The sequence below is a fragment of the Schistocerca cancellata genome, chromosome 2 (genome assembly GCF_023864275.1).
Source record: "Schistocerca cancellata isolate TAMUIC-IGC-003103 chromosome 2, iqSchCanc2.1, whole genome shotgun sequence".
Classification (NCBI taxonomy): domain Eukaryota; kingdom Metazoa; phylum Arthropoda; class Insecta; order Orthoptera; family Acrididae; genus Schistocerca; species Schistocerca cancellata.
In genome coordinates, this window is record NC_064627.1 from 412,488,480 (window position 1) to 412,506,768 (window position 18,289).

At 45.3% G+C, this 18,289-nt stretch overlaps 1 protein-coding gene across 1 annotated transcript in view; it reads right to left on the minus strand.

Annotated features, from left to right (window-relative positions):
* Positions 1–18,289, minus strand: part of LOC126146027 (juvenile hormone acid O-methyltransferase-like) — a 93,716-nt gene that overhangs the window by 26,955 nt on the left and 48,472 nt on the right. The window contains exon 3 of the mRNA XM_049915595.1: positions 17,499–17,631. Coding sequence (XP_049771552.1) covers positions 17,499–17,631 — 133 coding nt within the window. The remainder of the gene's footprint in view (positions 1–17,498; positions 17,632–18,289) is intronic.

The following is an 18,289-nucleotide window of genomic DNA, read 5'->3' on the forward strand; positions in this document are numbered from 1 at the left end:
TTCCCAATAAAACAATGCCACGAGGCTTAGATTAAGACAAGCGAGATTGACAACACAAAACAAAGGAAAAACCACAAGAACAACGTAAGGGCAACAAGACAAAAGGAGCAGCAGAAAACCATTCAAACGCGAGAAACGGGTGTAAGACATTAAAACGACGAAACATGGCCATGGGTGGCTGATCATAAGAATAGAAGGGAGAAGCCAGCCACTCTACAACACATTTAAACCACCCTAAAAGCGCTAGGGTGGAGGACACAGAGGGACGCAGGATATGCGACGAAACTTAGACCAAATGATGAAATCCACCCTCACGAATAACACGTGAAACTAAGTCAGCCGATGAGGCGTTGTTAGATATAATTAGCGGCAACGAGTCCGGCAACGAAATATTTCGTTGCAGAGCAGTTGAAGTGGGACAGTTTACCAGATTATGGGCCACTGTCAACTGGGCGCCGCATCTACACTGAGGCAGGTCTTGACGGCGCTGGAGGTAGCCGTGGGTCGCCCAAGCGTGGCCAGTGCGGGGCCGGCAGAGCCACAGAGTCCCCGAGAGAGGCCCGCACGGAGGACTGCCACACATTCGTAGTCTCCTTAATGGGACGCAGTTTGTTGTTCATAGTAAGACTGACATTCCGTCTCCCGAAGCCGAAAAACCTGGCGGCGTAATAATTAACGTAGATCAGTTATTGGAATGCCGATCTCCATGAGAGGTTTCCGTGTAGCCTGTCCGCAAGTTCGTTGCCTGGGATTCCGACGTGTCGTGGGGTCCACTCAGACATCACTGAACGACCGGATCGTTCCAGGGCACAGATGGATTCCTGGATGGTCGCTACCAAAGGAAAAGGTAGCACTGGTCGACAGCTTGTAGGCTGCTCAAGGAGTCAGTACACGGGAGAAACTACTCCACAGAGCATGAACGGATGTGCTAGAAACCACGAGATATAGCCACTGGCTCTGCAGTGAAAACACTGCAGCCATCGGGCAAGGACTGCCGTTCATAATGTCCTCCATGGACATAGCCGAAGACGACGTAACCATCACCCATCGAGCCGTCTGTGTAAATCACTTCATGGCCCCGGTACATGTCAATCTAGAGGAAGTGACTGCGGAGAGCCGCGGTGTTAACAGAGTCCTTTGGGCCATGTGAGTGGTCCAGGCGAAGCCATGGATGTGTACTTGTGTGGACCTGAATTATATTTAGTAAAGGCAAGGACGAGCTCGGAAATAAGAGATTGGACAGGAACTGCAGTTTTAAGCCCTGACATGGGCCGACGATGCGGGAGATAAACCTCCGTGGGTGGGAAAAGGAGACAGTAATTCGCATGCGCAAGATAACTAAGAACGTGTGCAGCGTAACTGGCCAGAAGTTGTGCAGGCCTAACCTGCGAATGGAGGGGGCTCCAGCCTCCAGCAGGACGCTGGTCATCGGACTCGTCATAAAAGCTGTCACTAGGTGAACGCCACAGTGGTGCACTCTGTCGATTAAACTCAATGCTGAAGGCGCCACCGAACCATAAATCAGAATCCACTCAGTCAAGGCGGGAGTGAACAAGGGTTCTGTAGAGCTGCACCAGCGTACGGTCATCTACACCCCAGTTGGTGTTGCTCAGGAAGCGGAGGGCAGACATGATGTGCAGCACTTACGCTTAAGCTGACGAATGTGAGGAAGCCAAGTCAATCAGGCGTCGAACACCAGTCCTACAAATCGGTATGTCTCCACTACAGTGAGGCATCGTTAGTAAGGTACAGTTATTGTTCCGGACGAACGATACGACGCCGTCAGAGGTGCATAAAACACAACTTTGCGGCCGAATACTGGAGGCCTTGGGCTGGAGTCCATGACCACCTTGTGAAGACTCAGGCGCCTCTCTGCATTTCGTACTGCTCCACCAGTACTGGTGTTGCTGAGGTGGTCTGCATACAGAGAAGGTGAGCCGGCGGACCTGCAACTGCTGCTAGACAATTAATAGCCACTAAAGATAGTGATACACTCAATACAATGCCCTGCGGGACCCCATTCTCCTGGGTATGGTGGAAACTATGGGAGGCATCAACTTCGACACGAGAAGTACGAAGCGAAACAAAAGTCTGGATAAAAATCGGGAGCGGGTCTTCAAGACACCACTTGTATAATGTGGAGAGGATATGATGTCGCCAGGTAAATCAAACAAGATGGCAATAAGGTGTCGGTGGCTGGAAAAGGCTGTTCGGATAGCGTACTCGAGGAACAAGACTATCAGTGGTAGAGCGACCCAGGTGGAAACCGCCCTGGCACGGAACCAGTAGGCCACATGACTGCAGGACCCAACCCAACCCAACTGACACCATATGTTCCAGCAGCTTACAAATAATGTTAGTGAGGCTGATGTGCCGATAACTATCAACATCAAGCGGGGTTTTGCCGTGTTTGAGCACTGGTATGAATGTTCTCCCCCGCCAGTGCGATGGAAAGACGCCATCGCACCAGATCCAGTTGAAGATCACGAGGAGATGTCACTTGTAGTCGGACAAGTGATGTTTGATCATTATGTGCAAGAGCACTGAGGAGCTCCCACTCTGTAAATGGGGCGTTATAGGATTTACTGTGGCGTGTAGTGAACCAGAGGACTTTCCCTTCGATCCACCGTTACAGAGTGCGAAAGGTTGGGAGTACATTTTCGAAGCAGTGGCGCGATCATAGTGCTCATGAAAGTGCTCGGCAGTCGCGTTTGCGTCGGTAGATAGTACGTCATTTATGTTAACACTAGGAACACCTGTTGGGTTCTGGTAACCAAAAGCTCGTGTGATACTTTCTAAGACTTTGGAAGGTGACAATGCACGCAATGGTCGAGAGATCTCTCTCCCAACACTTTTCCCGTATTTTTGTAAGCTGGCGAAATCCCGACACGGAGCCCTTTAAAGGCTATGAGGTGCTCTATGGAAGGGTGCCGTTTATACCACTATAGAGCTCACCGACGCCTTTGAATTGCCTCAGTGACTTCCAGCGACCACCACGGTAATGTCTTTTGCGGGGGTACACTAAAAAACGAGGTATCACGTTTTCCGCCGCCGAAACGGTCGTTGTAGCTACCTGCTCAGCCACCGTATCAATGTGACCAAGTGGGTATGATGCAACAGTGACAGCAGAGGTGAAAGCGTCCCAATCTGCAATGTTCAAAGCGCATCTGGGCAGTCTTTCATGTGCTTGACGTCGGGACAGTGACAGGAAGATGGGGAAGTGGCCACTGTCACAGGTCGTTATGTGCTCTCCAGTGGATAGATGGGATAAGGCCAGGACTGCAAACCGAGAGCTCAATGGCCCAGTATGTGCCCTGTGCCACTCTGGATTCTATGCAGGGTTCTGTATGAAAGAGGCAGAGGTCGAGGTCGAGTTGTGACAAATTTTCTCTGCCTTGGCTAGTAACGACTTATACTTGAGTATTGCTCATCAGTGTGGGATCCGTACCAGATCGGGTTGACCGAGGAGATAGAGAAGATCCAATGAAGAGCGGCGCGTTTCGTCACAGGGTTATTTGGTAACCGTGATAACGTTACGGAGATGTTTAGCAAACTCAAGTGGCAGACTCTGCAAGAGAAGCGCTGTGCTTCGCGGTGTAGCTTGCTCGCCAGGTCTCGAGAGGGTGCGTTTCTGGATGAGGTATCGAATATATTGCTTCCCCCTACTTATACCTCCCGAGGAGATCAAGAATGTAAAATTAGAGAGATTCGAGCGCGCTCGAAGGCTTTCAAACAGTCTTTTTTCCCACAAACCATACGCGACTGGAACAGAAAAGGGAGGCAATGAAAGTGGCACGGAAAGTGCCCTCCGCCACACACCGTTGGGTGGCTTGCGGAATATAAATGTAGATGTAGTCCCACTCCACAAGGGGTTATGAGTATCTCCCAAAAGTAGGAAAGGTTTAGGGAGTTTATCAATAAGAGCAGCCAATGTGTTCAGGGGTACTGCACCCCCTGGAGGAAGATATTGGTTGCAGGCAGTTATTTCCTACATCGCAATATCTGACAGCCACAGCTTCAAGAGGGATTTGAGGGGGCACAAGTTAACTGCACACTGATTTCAGGACAGACGAACTCCACCTGACACTATAGTAGTCACTACAGTTCTTCCAATATCCCTACAGCCACAGAGGGCAGAGGTTTGCATTTACAGGAGCCAGGTTTTCTGAAGGGCAATGCAGAAAGGAGGTGTAAAGCTTAAGGGTTGCCATTGATCAGCCAGGTCGTGGAAAATAAGGCAATTCCGCTGGAGGATGACATTGTTAGGCTGGGAAGACATGAAGCGCCCAAGGAGGCAGGTTATGCCTTAGAGTCAGCTGCTGCCGAAGACTTAGAAACGGCTAAAAATACTATGGTGTATGAATCATCAGTGAAATCCAGGTCCGCAAGGGACGGTAAGATGTCGCCCCCTCCTCCTCCTCAGATGCGGAATTGGTAAGGAGTTTTTTTTTGTTTCTAGGGCGCAAAACTGCTACGGTCTGTGATTTAGGAAAACGTAAAAAACGAGAATGGAAACCAGCAGCAATGGGAACGAAACTCAAATTGGAGAAACAAAGCAGAAGGAAAGCTTAAAAACTACTACAGAAAGGGGTTGATTGTCCCCAAAAAGAGCTTCAAATGACTGACATCTCACTGGCACTAAAACTCGAGAACGCCATCGGCTGAGTGCGTGTCATCTGCTAAAATGCACAATATCAGGCGACAGCTGTAGACGGGCGCGTAACGGAGTAAAATAGGAGCACTCAAGTAAAAGGTGTCTTACCGTCCACAGCTGAGAGCAGTGGGGACAGAGTGGGGGAGGATCACCAGTTAAAAGACGTCGATGGCTAAAAAGACAGTGCCCTATCCGGAGTCTAGTTAAAATTACCTCCTCCCGAAGACGCGTCCGGGAGGAAGAGGTCCAAGCACAAGGAAGACCTTTCACGTCCCGCTATTTATAATTGGGAAGTGTCTACCAATGTGCGTGCCATAAAAGAGTAACACGACGACATAAAACACTCTGTAGATCGGCGAAGGGAATCGTGCGAATAGCTGGCTGAAGAAGAGAGACTGCAGCCTTGGCCGCTATATCGGCCGCCTCATTTCCACGGATACCAACTTGTCCTGGGATCCAGAGCAACGGCACAGAGACGCCCCCCAAGTGGAGCAAGCGTAGGCAGTCCTGAATGCGGTGGACCAGAGGGTGGACAGGGTAGAGAGCTTGGAGACTGAGGAGAGAGCTGAGAGAATCTGAACATATAATATACTGTATCCGCTGATGGCGACGAATATAGTGGACAGCCTGGAGAACAGCGTAAAGCTCCGCAGTATAAACCGAACACTGCTCGGGAAGCCGAAATCGATTTGGGGTGTCGCCAACAATATAGGCACTCCCTACACCAACCGATGTTTTTGAGCCATCAGTGTAAATATACGTGGCTTCCTCCATCTGTGCACACAGAGCAGAAACGATGAACAAGTGAAGGGGATACCATCCTTGGGAAACTGACAAAGGTCACGGAGCAGGCAGGTCCGGGGACGGAGCCAAGGCGGTGCTGTACCCCAAGTTGTCAAGAAAGTTTTAGGAAAAGGGAAGGAAAGAGAATGGAGCAGTTGACGGAAGCGGACTCCCGGTGGTAGTAGGGCCTGAGCGGTGTGCATACCCTAAATCCAAGGAGGCGTCGAAAAAAATTTCATGGGCCGGATTAGCAGGCATGGAAGACGAATGGCTAGCATAACGACTTACGACAGCTCGCCGATTGGACAGCAGAGGTTCAGCAGTCTCCGGCTGGTGTAAAAAGCTCCAGACACCAAACGTAATCCACGGTGGTGTATAGAGTCGAGACGAAGAATAGACTGTCGCGCAGGAGTAAACTGTGCTTCCATAGTCCAATTTCGAGCGCACTAAGGCGCGATAGAGGCGGAGAAGGACCACTCGGCCCGCTCATCAGGAGGTACCATTCAGGACACGGAGGGTGTTGAGGGATCGCAGACAGCGAGCCGGAAGATAGGAAACGTGGGAGGACCAGCACAGTTTTCTGTCTAACATAAGACCCAGGAATTTAGCGACGTCCGAAAACGGAAGCTTGACAGGTCCTAGAAGTAAGGAAGGTGGAAGAAACTCCGTACGACCCCAAACATTAACGCAAACGGTCTTACTGGGAGAAAAGCGGAAGCTGGTTTCGATGCTCCAAGAATGGAGGCGATCGAGACATCCTTGAAGTCGTCGTTTAAGAAGGCTGGTCCTTTGAGCCCTGGGGTACCCCGTTTAAGTTTTCTTGGGAGAAATTACGGGAGAGCGTAGTGTTGACCCGCACTCTAAATGTGCGCTCTGCCACAAATTCGCGAAGAAAAAGGGGCAGCCGACCTCGAAAGCAGCCAGAGAACCGTGTGCGGATGATGCCTGTCCTGCAACAGGTGTCGTATGTTCTCTCCAGATCATAAAATATTGCTACTGTTTGGCGTTTCCGGAGAAAATTGTTCATTATATAAGTGGAGAGAGCAACAAGATGGTCAACTGCAGAACGATGCTTTCGGAAACCGCATTGGGCAGGTGTTAAAAGACTGCGAGACTCCAGCCACCAAGCTAAACCGCAATTCACCATACGCTCCTAAACCTTACTTACACTACTCGAGAGAGAAATGGGGCGATAGCTGGAGGGGAGATGTTTGTCCTTTCCAGGTTTCGGAACAGGGAAAAGCACTGTCGGTCCAAATTCGATTATAAAGGCGAAGAAGGTAACGCAGACTATGGTATGATAAATGCATCAACATTTGGATGTAGACACCATCCGGTCCTGGGGCGGAGGAGCGAGAAGGAGAGTGCATGTTGGAGTTCCCACATGGTGAGAACAGTATTATAGCTTTCGCAATTGTGAGAGGAAAAAACAAGAGGTCGCAATTCCGCTGCACGTTTCTTCGGGATAAACTATCGTGCCGTACGATCACCAGAAAGAGATGACTTAGTCCGCTTCATTGCCGGCCATCCGCACTGATGTTATCCACTCTGATCAGGGGCTCTCCCCACCGGCGCCACCCAGCCACACCGTAGGCCCTCTGGCGTGATGTTCGTTGCCAAGAGTCCTGATGCTCCAGGAAGACAGCCATGTACTCCTTGGCATACAGAGGGAGTTTACAGCTCAATCAGCAGTGCGAGCCCTGTGCTGTCAGGGGGGCTACCACCAAATGGGTACATGATGGGCCCCACCACAACCGACTGGATAACGTACTGGGTATTGGGCGCAGAGAAATCCAGTATTGTCAATGGGGCAATAGAGGAAATGAGACATTGGATGATTATGACATACCCCGGAAAGTGTCCTTGCCCAAATAGTTTCATGTCAGGTGGAGATGCAAAGCTATGACAAGAGATTCATGATATCGAATGTAAGGGCACTATGATTAACTCGTGCAACACCTAAGGAGTCTTCCCCCCCACATGGCCTGCACTTCTGTAGAATTTGGAAAGTGGTAGGTCACACCATAGAATGGAACCTGAACTCTTAGGGCCGGAAAGTGAGAGACGCCTTTAAGTCTCCTCTTACAACAGGCAGGAATACCTTGGGCCTATTCTAACCCCCATATACACAGGCGAGGGGGAGGGGGGGGGGGCATGGATTAGGATGGATCCATCATCGATGACAAATATCGGATCTTGTGTTAGACTACAGTGCGTAAGCAAACTGTACGTTTGGTTTGGTGTTCGGAAGGTGGTGTGAATATTTACGGCATAGGTTTCGACATTATGCCACACTATTAGGATGTCTTTATGTTCGAGGAAGTTTCATTAAGGACAAACGTACGTGCAGGTGCAATCTGTACGGCAGAGTATTTCTGCATTTTGCTAATAATGATTTAAGTGTTACAGTAGCTGGTTCGTAATTTCTTTCATTCTAATACACCTCGTTAAGTTGAAGACCAGAGAGAGAGAGAGAGAGAGAGAGAGAGAGAGAGAGAGAGAGAGAGAGAGAGAGCGCGCTAGATATCTTTTCAACAATGGACGAATCAAAATTTTGTGGACCATCTAAGAGGGCGTGCTGGAAAGCAACACCTGAGTTTATGTGAAACGTATTTAAGCTTTAAGGAATTAACTGTAGTAACATATATTTATTCTTCATGTCTATACATTCATTTCTTAAGATTCACAGTGGAGACCGACATTTCTCCTAATGTGAAACCCGTTTTTGATACCGTCACTGTACATTGTTAAACTTTGCTGGCGGAGCCACTACCTCACCTCTGCTTGTGCCGCTTGATTATCGAAGTGAAGTCCTCGAATGTCTTCTTTACGTTCTGGAAACATGAAAATATTATAGGGTCAAGTCGGGCCTGTATGGAGGATGACGACGACCCAAGGTGTGATTTTGCAGATGTCGCAGCGCTGTTCCTTGGTTTGGCATTAGCATGCTGAAGTAGAGGGTGCTAAGTGTGTGCACCGTGTCTTCTGTGTTACAGTATGCTATTTCTCACTCACCGACATCGTTACGTTTCACGTTAAAATTTGGAGGCGTCCAGCGGCAAAGGGCTTCAAATAGGTAGACGTTACGAATTGAGATTTGGAATGTTACTAACATTGAAGAAGCTGTTGAGTTTTCACATAAATGCGGGGACGTTACTTCACAACACGACCTCATTTTCAACACGTCAACACCAATTTACGCCAAATTTTCCATCACTAAGATCTTCTCGGTCCACCCCTTCCTTCCCACCTCCTTCCCTCCCTCCTTGCTGCTAAAACAGAACCATCTGCTTTGTAATTCTGCAGTTTCATTTATTTCTTGAAATTAATCCGGTAGCTGTAGTTATTCACTTTAATAGCTGGTCTGGAGCAGGTGACAGGATTTAGGAACACTATGCAAAGATTTCACTAAGGGAGATACCATGGTTATAGTGGGTGGGCCAGGTAATGGTATTGACAGAGATCCTGGGTACAGTATAAAGTGTGACCTTGCAAAGACGTCATCAGCATCGAAACATAATGGTGTTGAGTTTGTATCTGTTCTTGGGCGCGTTGACCGACCTCATTTGAACTCTTCTGTCAGTTAATTTGGAGTTGGAATGGCTACTTATGTCGGGTGCAGTGCCCACATTGGTGTGGTTCCTGTTGATTCTCTCAATAGGTGGGATTATACTAGGCATGGCCTTCACCTAAACAGGAAAGGGAAGGGTAAACTGGCTGGGAAAATAGAAAAGTTGAAGGTGGAGACAGTGTCAGGTGTGTGAAATAACGGTTGTTAGAGAGTTGAGGAAACAATTTTTTAAGGTAGTGAGGACAGAAAGAAACAAAATTTTAAGAGGTTATGACAGTTTGAGAAAGAAACCAAGAAACATAATTCTTGGTTATTACTTCAGCATAAACAGCTACTGGTTAAGAATTTTCAACAATAAGCAAATATTTCAACTCTACCCAATTTAAACTCAGTCAATGTGAACTGTCAGCTATCTTTATTGCATCAAAATATTCGAGGACTGAGAAATAAAATTTATGAATTAATTACCTGCATAAACGAATTAGAGTCCTCAAACGCAGCCGAAAAATCTGCCTCTTAACAGAATAAGAAGACTGACTTAGAACTTTAGTGTTACTGGGTTTAGGTTAGCATTTTACTTTTGTAGAGCAGAAATTGAGGAAGGAGGAGTTGGCAAATTCATCAGGAACTGTCAAATTTAAGAACAGACATTCATAACTTTTTCCTATAACATATGGAAGCATGTGCAACAGAAGTAGAATTTCAAAAAATCCTTCATGATTTTAAGTGTATATCGAGCACCTGCAGGTAACTAATGTGTTCATAAACCACCTTAAAACTGTACTTGCCCATTAAACAATTAAAAACAAAGAAATAGTGGTTGCTGGCGGTTTCGATGTAGATTTCCTTAAAGGCTGTCCCAGTGAGAACTTATTTGGGCTAGTAACACTATCATTAAACTTAATTCCTACTGTAAAGTTCCCCACTAGGGGAGCCAATTGCTCACAGCCAGCCATTGCTAATATCTTTATAGGAAGGTTCAAGGAACAATATTGTGTTACAAGATAGTCAACGGCCTCTCTGACCATGACATGCAGTTACTTCTGTTAAATGTTAATACTGAACAAGACATGAAATCTTGTAATATGAGCTCAAGAGGGTAATAAACCAAAAATTGCTTATTTTAGGATACTCAGAAACATTCACTGGACTAATGTTTACAGTGCTCATGTTATGAATGTAAAATGTAACTTTTGAAGATAATGTGCTTACCTTATTTGAGCACTGTTTTCCTCCAAAATTAACTAAGGTTAGAGCAAAGTTAGAGCAAAGTTTACAAAGAGGCCATGGATTACTCAAGGAATAGGGGGTATCTTGTAAAACAAAAAGAATACTGTATCTGTTAATCGGATACAGTTCAATACATTACAAGAAATACTGCAAAATATTAAAGACTGTAGTACGAAGACGGCAATTATATTAAAGATAGTCATATCAGGTAGCAAAATGAAGACAATATGGGATATAGTGAAGGAGGAGACCAGTAGAACCAGACATGAAGAGGGACAAATAGCATTAAGAGTAAATGATACATTGGTGACGTATAGTGTTCTACAACGACGTACCGTCCTTTCCTCCCTTTCCCTTCCAGTCCCTTCCCTTTCCTTCTTCCCTTCTGTCAGTCTCTTCATCGGTGTAGGAGGCGGGTAATATCGATAGGTAAACACTCACGGCTTCTGTACCGACGAAGCAAGGCACCTGTGATGTGCCTTAAGGGCGTATGTCAGCATACTTCCAGTGGCATATGGCCATTCACTGCATCCCCTGCCTCTTGCCAGTCTTATCGGCCCTACGATCCACTGCCAACCAGAGGCAGAGGACGAGAGAGTGGATCTGCAACTGCTTGTCGACTTTAAATACCTTCACGCGCAGATGACTCCGGCAAAGTTTCAATGGACTATGAGCTTTGAAAGTCCTACGGCGATGGAGTACTGATGGTGAGGCAAGGGTTTGGTGTACCTGAACCTTAGTTGGTGCTCTGCACGTTAGGCGGTCAGACGGTGATGGTCGTTCTGGTACTCTTGAGAGACGGGAGGACTGGTTCGGCAGCTCGTCAGACGACAAAGCAGCCCTATTTAGGATCGCTCTGCTTTCCCTAATCCAGGGAGGGGCCCAGAAAAGGTGGCCTAAACATAGCCCGTCTCAACCCAGCGCAAGTGGCAAACTGCGGTCACTTGTTCACTAACATATGCGGTCAAAAAAATAATAAAATAAACAGTTACCTTAAATATCTAATGATTGGAGTCTGGAACGTCCGTACTTTACAGGATAACGACCCTAATCAGTGCCCAGAGAGAAAGACAAGACTTATCGCAAGGGAATTGGCTAGATATAACATCGACATTACCGCCATAAGTGAAACATATCTTAGTGACTCTGGACAGTTATGTGAACCGCTGGAGTGGGAAATCATCCACTGAAAGTGCGGAAAGTGGAGTAGGTTTTGCCATACGCAATAAATTGGCATGCTCACTAACAGAACTCCCAAAAGGTATCAGTAAGAATAATAACTCAGACTTCACCTGGCATCCAAGAAATATCTTCACTTGATCAATGTATACGCACCTACATTGCCATCTCCGGATGAAGAGAAGAACAAGTTCTACCAAGACCTCCGACATGTCCTTAGGGATATTCCTTCTGCAGATAAACTTCTGTTACTTGGTGATTTTAATGCTCGTGTTGGGAATGATTTCAGTGCTTGGAATGGAGTCCTCGGTCGCCATGGGACTGGAAAATTCAACTCTAATGGTTTGGATCTTCTAACTCTATGTGCCGAGTTTGAACTCGGCCAAATACATATTTTCGTCTGCCTGAAAAATATAAAACGACATGGATGCATCCGTGATCTGAACACTGGCATCTTCTGGATTATGTGATAGTACGAAAAAAAAAGATCTTGGTGACGTACTGGTCACACGTGCAATGAGAGGCGCTCAGGGATGGACAGAGCATCGACTCGTGAGGTCCAAATTGAAGATAACTTTGAAGGGACCACGCCGAGCTTCACACGAAATACCAACAAAATTGTCCTGCAAAATCTTGGCCAATGATCGGACTATGAGAGCAAAACTGGATGTAAAATTTGGTGTCGATGGCCTTTTGATATCTGAATCTGCCCCTGTGGATGAACAGTGGAGTGCATACGCTAGCAGACTGCGTGGCTGTGCTTCAGAAGTCTTGGGAAAGCCTCAGGAGAAGCACCAGGACTGGTTTGACGACTCAGATCCAGACATCAGAAAGCTTATTAATGATTTCAGAACCTCTCTTCGCACCCCTGATAACAAGCGTAGAGCAGCGCATTACAATCTGAAAGTGAAGGTACGTGCTCTCAAAGACAGTTGGTGGGCAAATAAAGCAAATGAAATACAGTTATATGCCGACACACACCAAACGGGCAGATTCTTTGAGTCCCTGAAAACTATCTTTGGTCCAAGAGTTGGGAAGATAGCACCAGTCTATAACAAAGATAAAAGTTGTCGGCTGACGCAACAGAGTGACATCCTGTCTCGGTGGGCGGAACATTTTAATGACGTTCTTAATCCCGACCATCAGACAACCGATATTCCATACATAGAAGCACTTGAAGACCTGCCAGTTGAGGAACAACTTGCGGATGCCCCTTCCTACGATGAATTCATTTCAGCACTGGCTAAGCTGAAAAATGACAAAACAGCAGGATTAGATAACTTGCCATCAGAGCTATATAAATATGGGGGGGGGGGGGGGCGCTAACATCAAGAAACCATTGTTTGCTCTGATCTTAAGGATTTGGGAGTATGAAATGATTCCACAAGACTGGAAAGATGCTTGTATTTCCAAGATCTATAAAGGCAAGGGTGACATATCAGACTGCAGCTCCCACAGGGCATTTCTCTTCTCTCAGCAGCGGGAAAAGTCCTTGCCCACATAATTAACACCCGGTTAAAACACTTTGCAGAAAAACTGCTACCAGAGACCCAGTGTGGCTTTCGCCCAAACAGAGGCACAGTGGATGCCATATTTGTTGTCAAACAAATGCAAGAGAAAAGCTTAGAGCAACATCAGCCTTTGTTCATGTGCTTTGTAGACCTGGAAAAAAGCTTTTGATCGTGTCCCACGGGAAGCTCTGGATCATACTAAAGAAAATTGGGTGCCTTGACAAAATTGTCAGTTTGATTCGGCAGTTTCATGAAAACATGATGGCAAAAATCCGCCATGAGGACAAGCTCTCAGAACAGTTTTCCGTGACATGTGGTGTAAAACAAGGCTGTGTTCTGGCTCCCACACTCTTCTCACTTCGCAGTTGTCATGAGACGCGACCAAAGCCTTAGTAATCAAATTAGTCTCGACACAAGGACAGACGAAAGTGTCTTCAACACCTCTCGCCTCCGAACAAAAGGTCGCGTAACCAAACTATCCATCGTAGGGATTCTCTACGCGGATGATGTATGCATGATGGCTAATTCTTGCGAAACTCTTCAGACTTACATAAACCTGCTAAATGCCTCCTGCAGAAGATTTGGCTTAGCCATTAGCATCACTAAGACGCAAGTTCTCAAACAGCCACTTAGAGGTCTTAATGCAGATGACTCTAGTATTGAGATAAATAACAAACCCTTGCGAAATGTGTCAAATTTCAAATACCTGGGAAGCCAAATTAGAAGTTACAACAGCCTGACAACGGAAATCGCAGCGCGTATAGCCAGCGCAGCCTCAGCCTTCGGTAAGCTTAATGACCGAGTATGGAAATCACATGATCTCAAACTACAAACGAAAATTGCAGTCTACAAAGCAGTAGTATTATTCACCTTACTCTATGCCTCGGAAACCTGGTGCTGTTACGAAGCTGACAGTAAGAAGCTAGATAAACTTCATCTTGTATGTCCGAGATCAATTCTGCGCATCAAATGGGAAGACCGTGTACCGAACACGGAGATTTTGCGCCGCGTGAAACTGGATGGTATTGAAGCTTTAACAATGAAACAACAGAGATGGAGTGGTCACATAGTACGCATGGATGACAGTAGGCTACCTAAAGCGGTGTTCTACTCGCAGCTCTCGTGCGGTAAGAGGAGGAAAGGTGGTCAACACCTGCGATATAAAGACAACATTAAACGCCACCTTGCAGCCTGTGGCATTCCAAGCAACCGTTGGGAGGAGCTAGCATTGCGCCGATCGGAGCGGCGATCAACTGTACATAAGAGCATCGAACAATTCGAGCCAAAGCGTCTAATGAACCTGGATGCTACAAAGAGAGCTCCGAAAATCTCAGCTCAAGCCTGTCTACACGTATACTTACAACTCTGCTGGTCAACTTCACTGTGCTTCATGCCACTGCATATTCAAAGCGAAATTCGGATTCGCGAGCCACATCCGAGCCTACCACAACAAGGACAGAGAAGACTTTTTGTTTGTTTGTGGTTTTAGGGCGCAAAACTTCTATGGTCATTAGCGCCCAGCCCGTAACTTATGACAGTAAAAAACCGAAATTGAAAATCAGCAGCAATGGGAACAAAGTCATAAAATTGGAGAAACTAAAAGAAGGAATACTTAAAAATCCACTACAGAAAGGGGGTGGTTGTCCCCAAAAAAAGCTTCAAATGACTGACGTCATTTCACTGTCACTAATAAACTGGAGAACGCGGTCGGCTGAGCGCGTGTCATCTGCTAAAATCGACGATAGAGCAGGCGATAGCTGTAGACGGGAGCGTAACGGATTAAAATAGGGGCATTCAATTAAAAGGTGTCTTACCGTCCACAGCTGAGAGCAGTGGGGACAGAGTGGGGGAGGATCGCCGCTTAAAAGATGTCGATGGCTAAAAAGACAGTGCCCTATCCGGAGTCTAGCTAAAATTACCTCCTCCGGACGACGCGTTCGGGAGGAAGAGGTCCAAGCGCAAGGAAGGGCTTTCACTTCCCGCAATTTATTAAGGGGAAGTGCCGACCAATGCGCATGCCATAAATGAGCAACTTTGCGACATAAACCGCTCCGTAGATCGGTGAAGGGAAGCGACTGAATAGCTGGCCGAGGAAGAGAGACTGCAGCCTTGGCCGCTATATCGGCCGCCTCATTCCCACAGATACCAGCGTGTCCCGGGAGCCAGAGGAACGCCACCGAGACGCCCCCCAGATGGAGCATGCGCAGACAGTCCTGAATCCGGTGGACCAGAGGGTGCACAGGGTAAAGAGCTTGGAGACTGAGGAGAGAGCTGAGAGAATCTGAGCAGATTTCACTTTTGCCAGCATTCTCAAAAATTTTAGAAAAAATAATGTACAATCGTCTTTATAACCCTCTTATCTCAAATAACACATTGTCAGAATCACAGTTCGAATTTCTAAACATTTCGGATATTGAGAAGGCTATCTACACTTACAGTGAAAATGTGCTTAATTCATTAGATAAAAAATTGCAGGCAACTGGTATATTTTGTGATATGTCAAAGGCATTTGCCTGTGTAAATCAAAATATCCTATTACGTAAATTATAGTTCACAGGAAATGCTGCAAAATGTTTCCAATCTTTATCTCTGTCAGGAAACAAAGGTTGTTAGGAAAGTGACATGTATTACGCTATCAGACATCATCGAAGTGGGAACTAATTACATGTGGGGTCCCACAAGGTTACATTTTAGGGCCATTTTTCTTATGTATGTCAATGACCTTTCATCAGTAACATTACCAGATGCCAAGTTTGTTTTGTTTGCGATGATACAAAAATTGAAATAAATAGCCAATCAAGTATAGTCTTAGGAATATCGGCTAATAAAATATTTGTTGATATTAATCACAGATTCCTAGCCAATTCTTTGTCATTGAACTTTGAAGAAACACTACATCCAGTTCGGAATTTGTTAACAGTGTCCTATGAGTATGCCTAACATATGACAAGGAGATGGAAGAAGTGGATCGTGTTAAGTTACTGAGATTACGACTTTATAATAAATTCGACTGGGAGGAGCACACCACAGAACTGCTGATGCGTCTTAACAAATATCTATTTGCAATGCGAATTGAGTCAGACACAGGGATATAAAAACGAAAAAGTTAGCATATTATGCTAATTTTCATTCCATGAGGTCATATTGGAATATTTTTTGGTGTAATTTATCAAGCCAAGCTAAAGTTTTCCGGACACAAACTCGTGCAGTACAAGTTTTATGTTGTGTGAAGTCAAGAACATCCTGCAGAAGCAGGTTTAGGGAACCATGGATGGTAACTAGTGCTTCCCAATATATTTCTTAACGAAATTTGTCATTAAAAATGTATCTTTTTCAAACCAACAGCTCAATTCATGGAATCAATACTAGAAATAAGAATAATCTTCACAAGGATTTAAAGTCACTTAGTCTTGTACAAAAAGGTGTGCATTATTCCAGACCACACATTTTCAATAACTTGCCAAGAGCCATAAAAAGCTTAACAACCAATGAAATTTATTTTATGAGAAGCCTAAAGGATTTATTGGTGGCCAGCTCTTACTCCATTGATGAATTTCTCAGTAGAACTAACTGAGTATATATCAGGTGATCAAAAAGTCAGTATGAATTAGATATCTTAATAAACCACGGAATAATGTAGATAGAGGGGTAAAAATTGACACATGCTTGGAATAACATGGGGTTATATTAGAACCAAAAAACAAACTAAGTATTGCTAGAAGCGTGAAAGATCTTTTGCGCGCGTCGTTTGGTGGTGATGTGTGCTCAGCCGCCACTTTCGTCATGCTTGGCCTCTCAGGTCCCAGACCTCAGTTGGTGAGATTATTGGCTTTGGGGTAACCTGAAGTCGCAAGTGTATCGTGATCGACCGACTTCTCTAGGGATTCTGAAAGATAACATGCGACGCCAATGCCTTACCGTAACTCTGGACATGCTTTACAGTGCTGTTCACATTCCTTGACTAGAGCTATTGTTGAGGAATAATTGACATATTGAGTATTTCCTGTAAAGAACATCTTTGCTTTGTCTTACTTTGTTATGCTAATTATTGCTATTCTAATCAGATGAAGCGTCATCTGTCCGACACTTTGTGAACTTTTGTCTTTTTGGTTCTAATGAAACCCCATGTCATTCTTAGCATGTGTGTCAATTTGTACCTCTATCTACATTATTCCGTGATTTATTCAGTTTTCAAATCTATACCGACTTTTTGATCACCCAGTATATATAACTTCTGCACCATTTCAGTGCAGTAATGTGTTCATTGTAAAGAAGTATTGTAGTTGTATTACATGTTTATTACCTTACAAATAAAAAATTTGTTTTAAATTCAGTGCATTAGTGTATGTAAACGATTGTCATGTAGTATTCATTAAAAAAATGACCATCATTGCACTTGGAACCTGTGGAATGTACATCAGCTTATTTGTTTCAGTTGTAAATTTGTCATATTTTATTGTTTTTCTGACATGTTCTACATCCTGGAGGACCTCACTACGGATCATTTGGAATGAAAGAATCTAATCTAAAAAAGGCAGTACGACTGTTTTGGTTGCTGTAAAGTTCTTACCTCCATGTACCGGCAGTATCTTCCAAGTCCTGCCAACCATTTGTAAGTACTATATAGAGGAGAAGACGGGATGATCATCAACACCGCTTCTCCACCAGTTGCCAGCAGCTCGTGAACTGCTCTTAAAGGAACGCTGGAAAGAAAGATACTTACGATAACCAACTTTCAGAACAGACAGCAATAAGTTTAGTAATGCTTTTTACATAATTGCAAGAGATTGTGAGAACTGTTCCAAGGTAAATACTCTCCACTATTTTGTGTCCCTAAAAGTTCATTACAAATATTTCTTACTTTTAGTATTTCTAGGTTCTTCACAGCTGTGAAGTGATCGTGGGACATCTCTCTTGTTTTGAGCCAGCAACTGTCACCTTGTCTGAGCCACCAATTGGATCGCTTTTTGGGAAAATTTTGAAGAATGCATGTCAAACCCTACAGGTTGCAACAACTCCGTATTTTTATCCCGACCTGATCTGAATGAATAGCAGCCCAATATTTCTTGTTAACATGACCGTGAACCTAATGGGGCTGGTAATCTGAACTGACTGCTACGGGAGTTGTTACTTTGCAGTTCGTCCTGTGCAATACTGTAATACTGAATGTATGGTAATAAGGAACACCATTCCCGCCAACCACTCTGGTGCATCTCTACACTCGCTCTCTCAACACGTCACAATCGATTGTTCACCCTACCGACCAGTGGCGAATGCAAAGTTATAGTAAGGGCCTACGGACCCTTTACAAGGTGACCATCACATAAGGGCCGAAACGTGTGAAATTTGTTTTAGTCACCT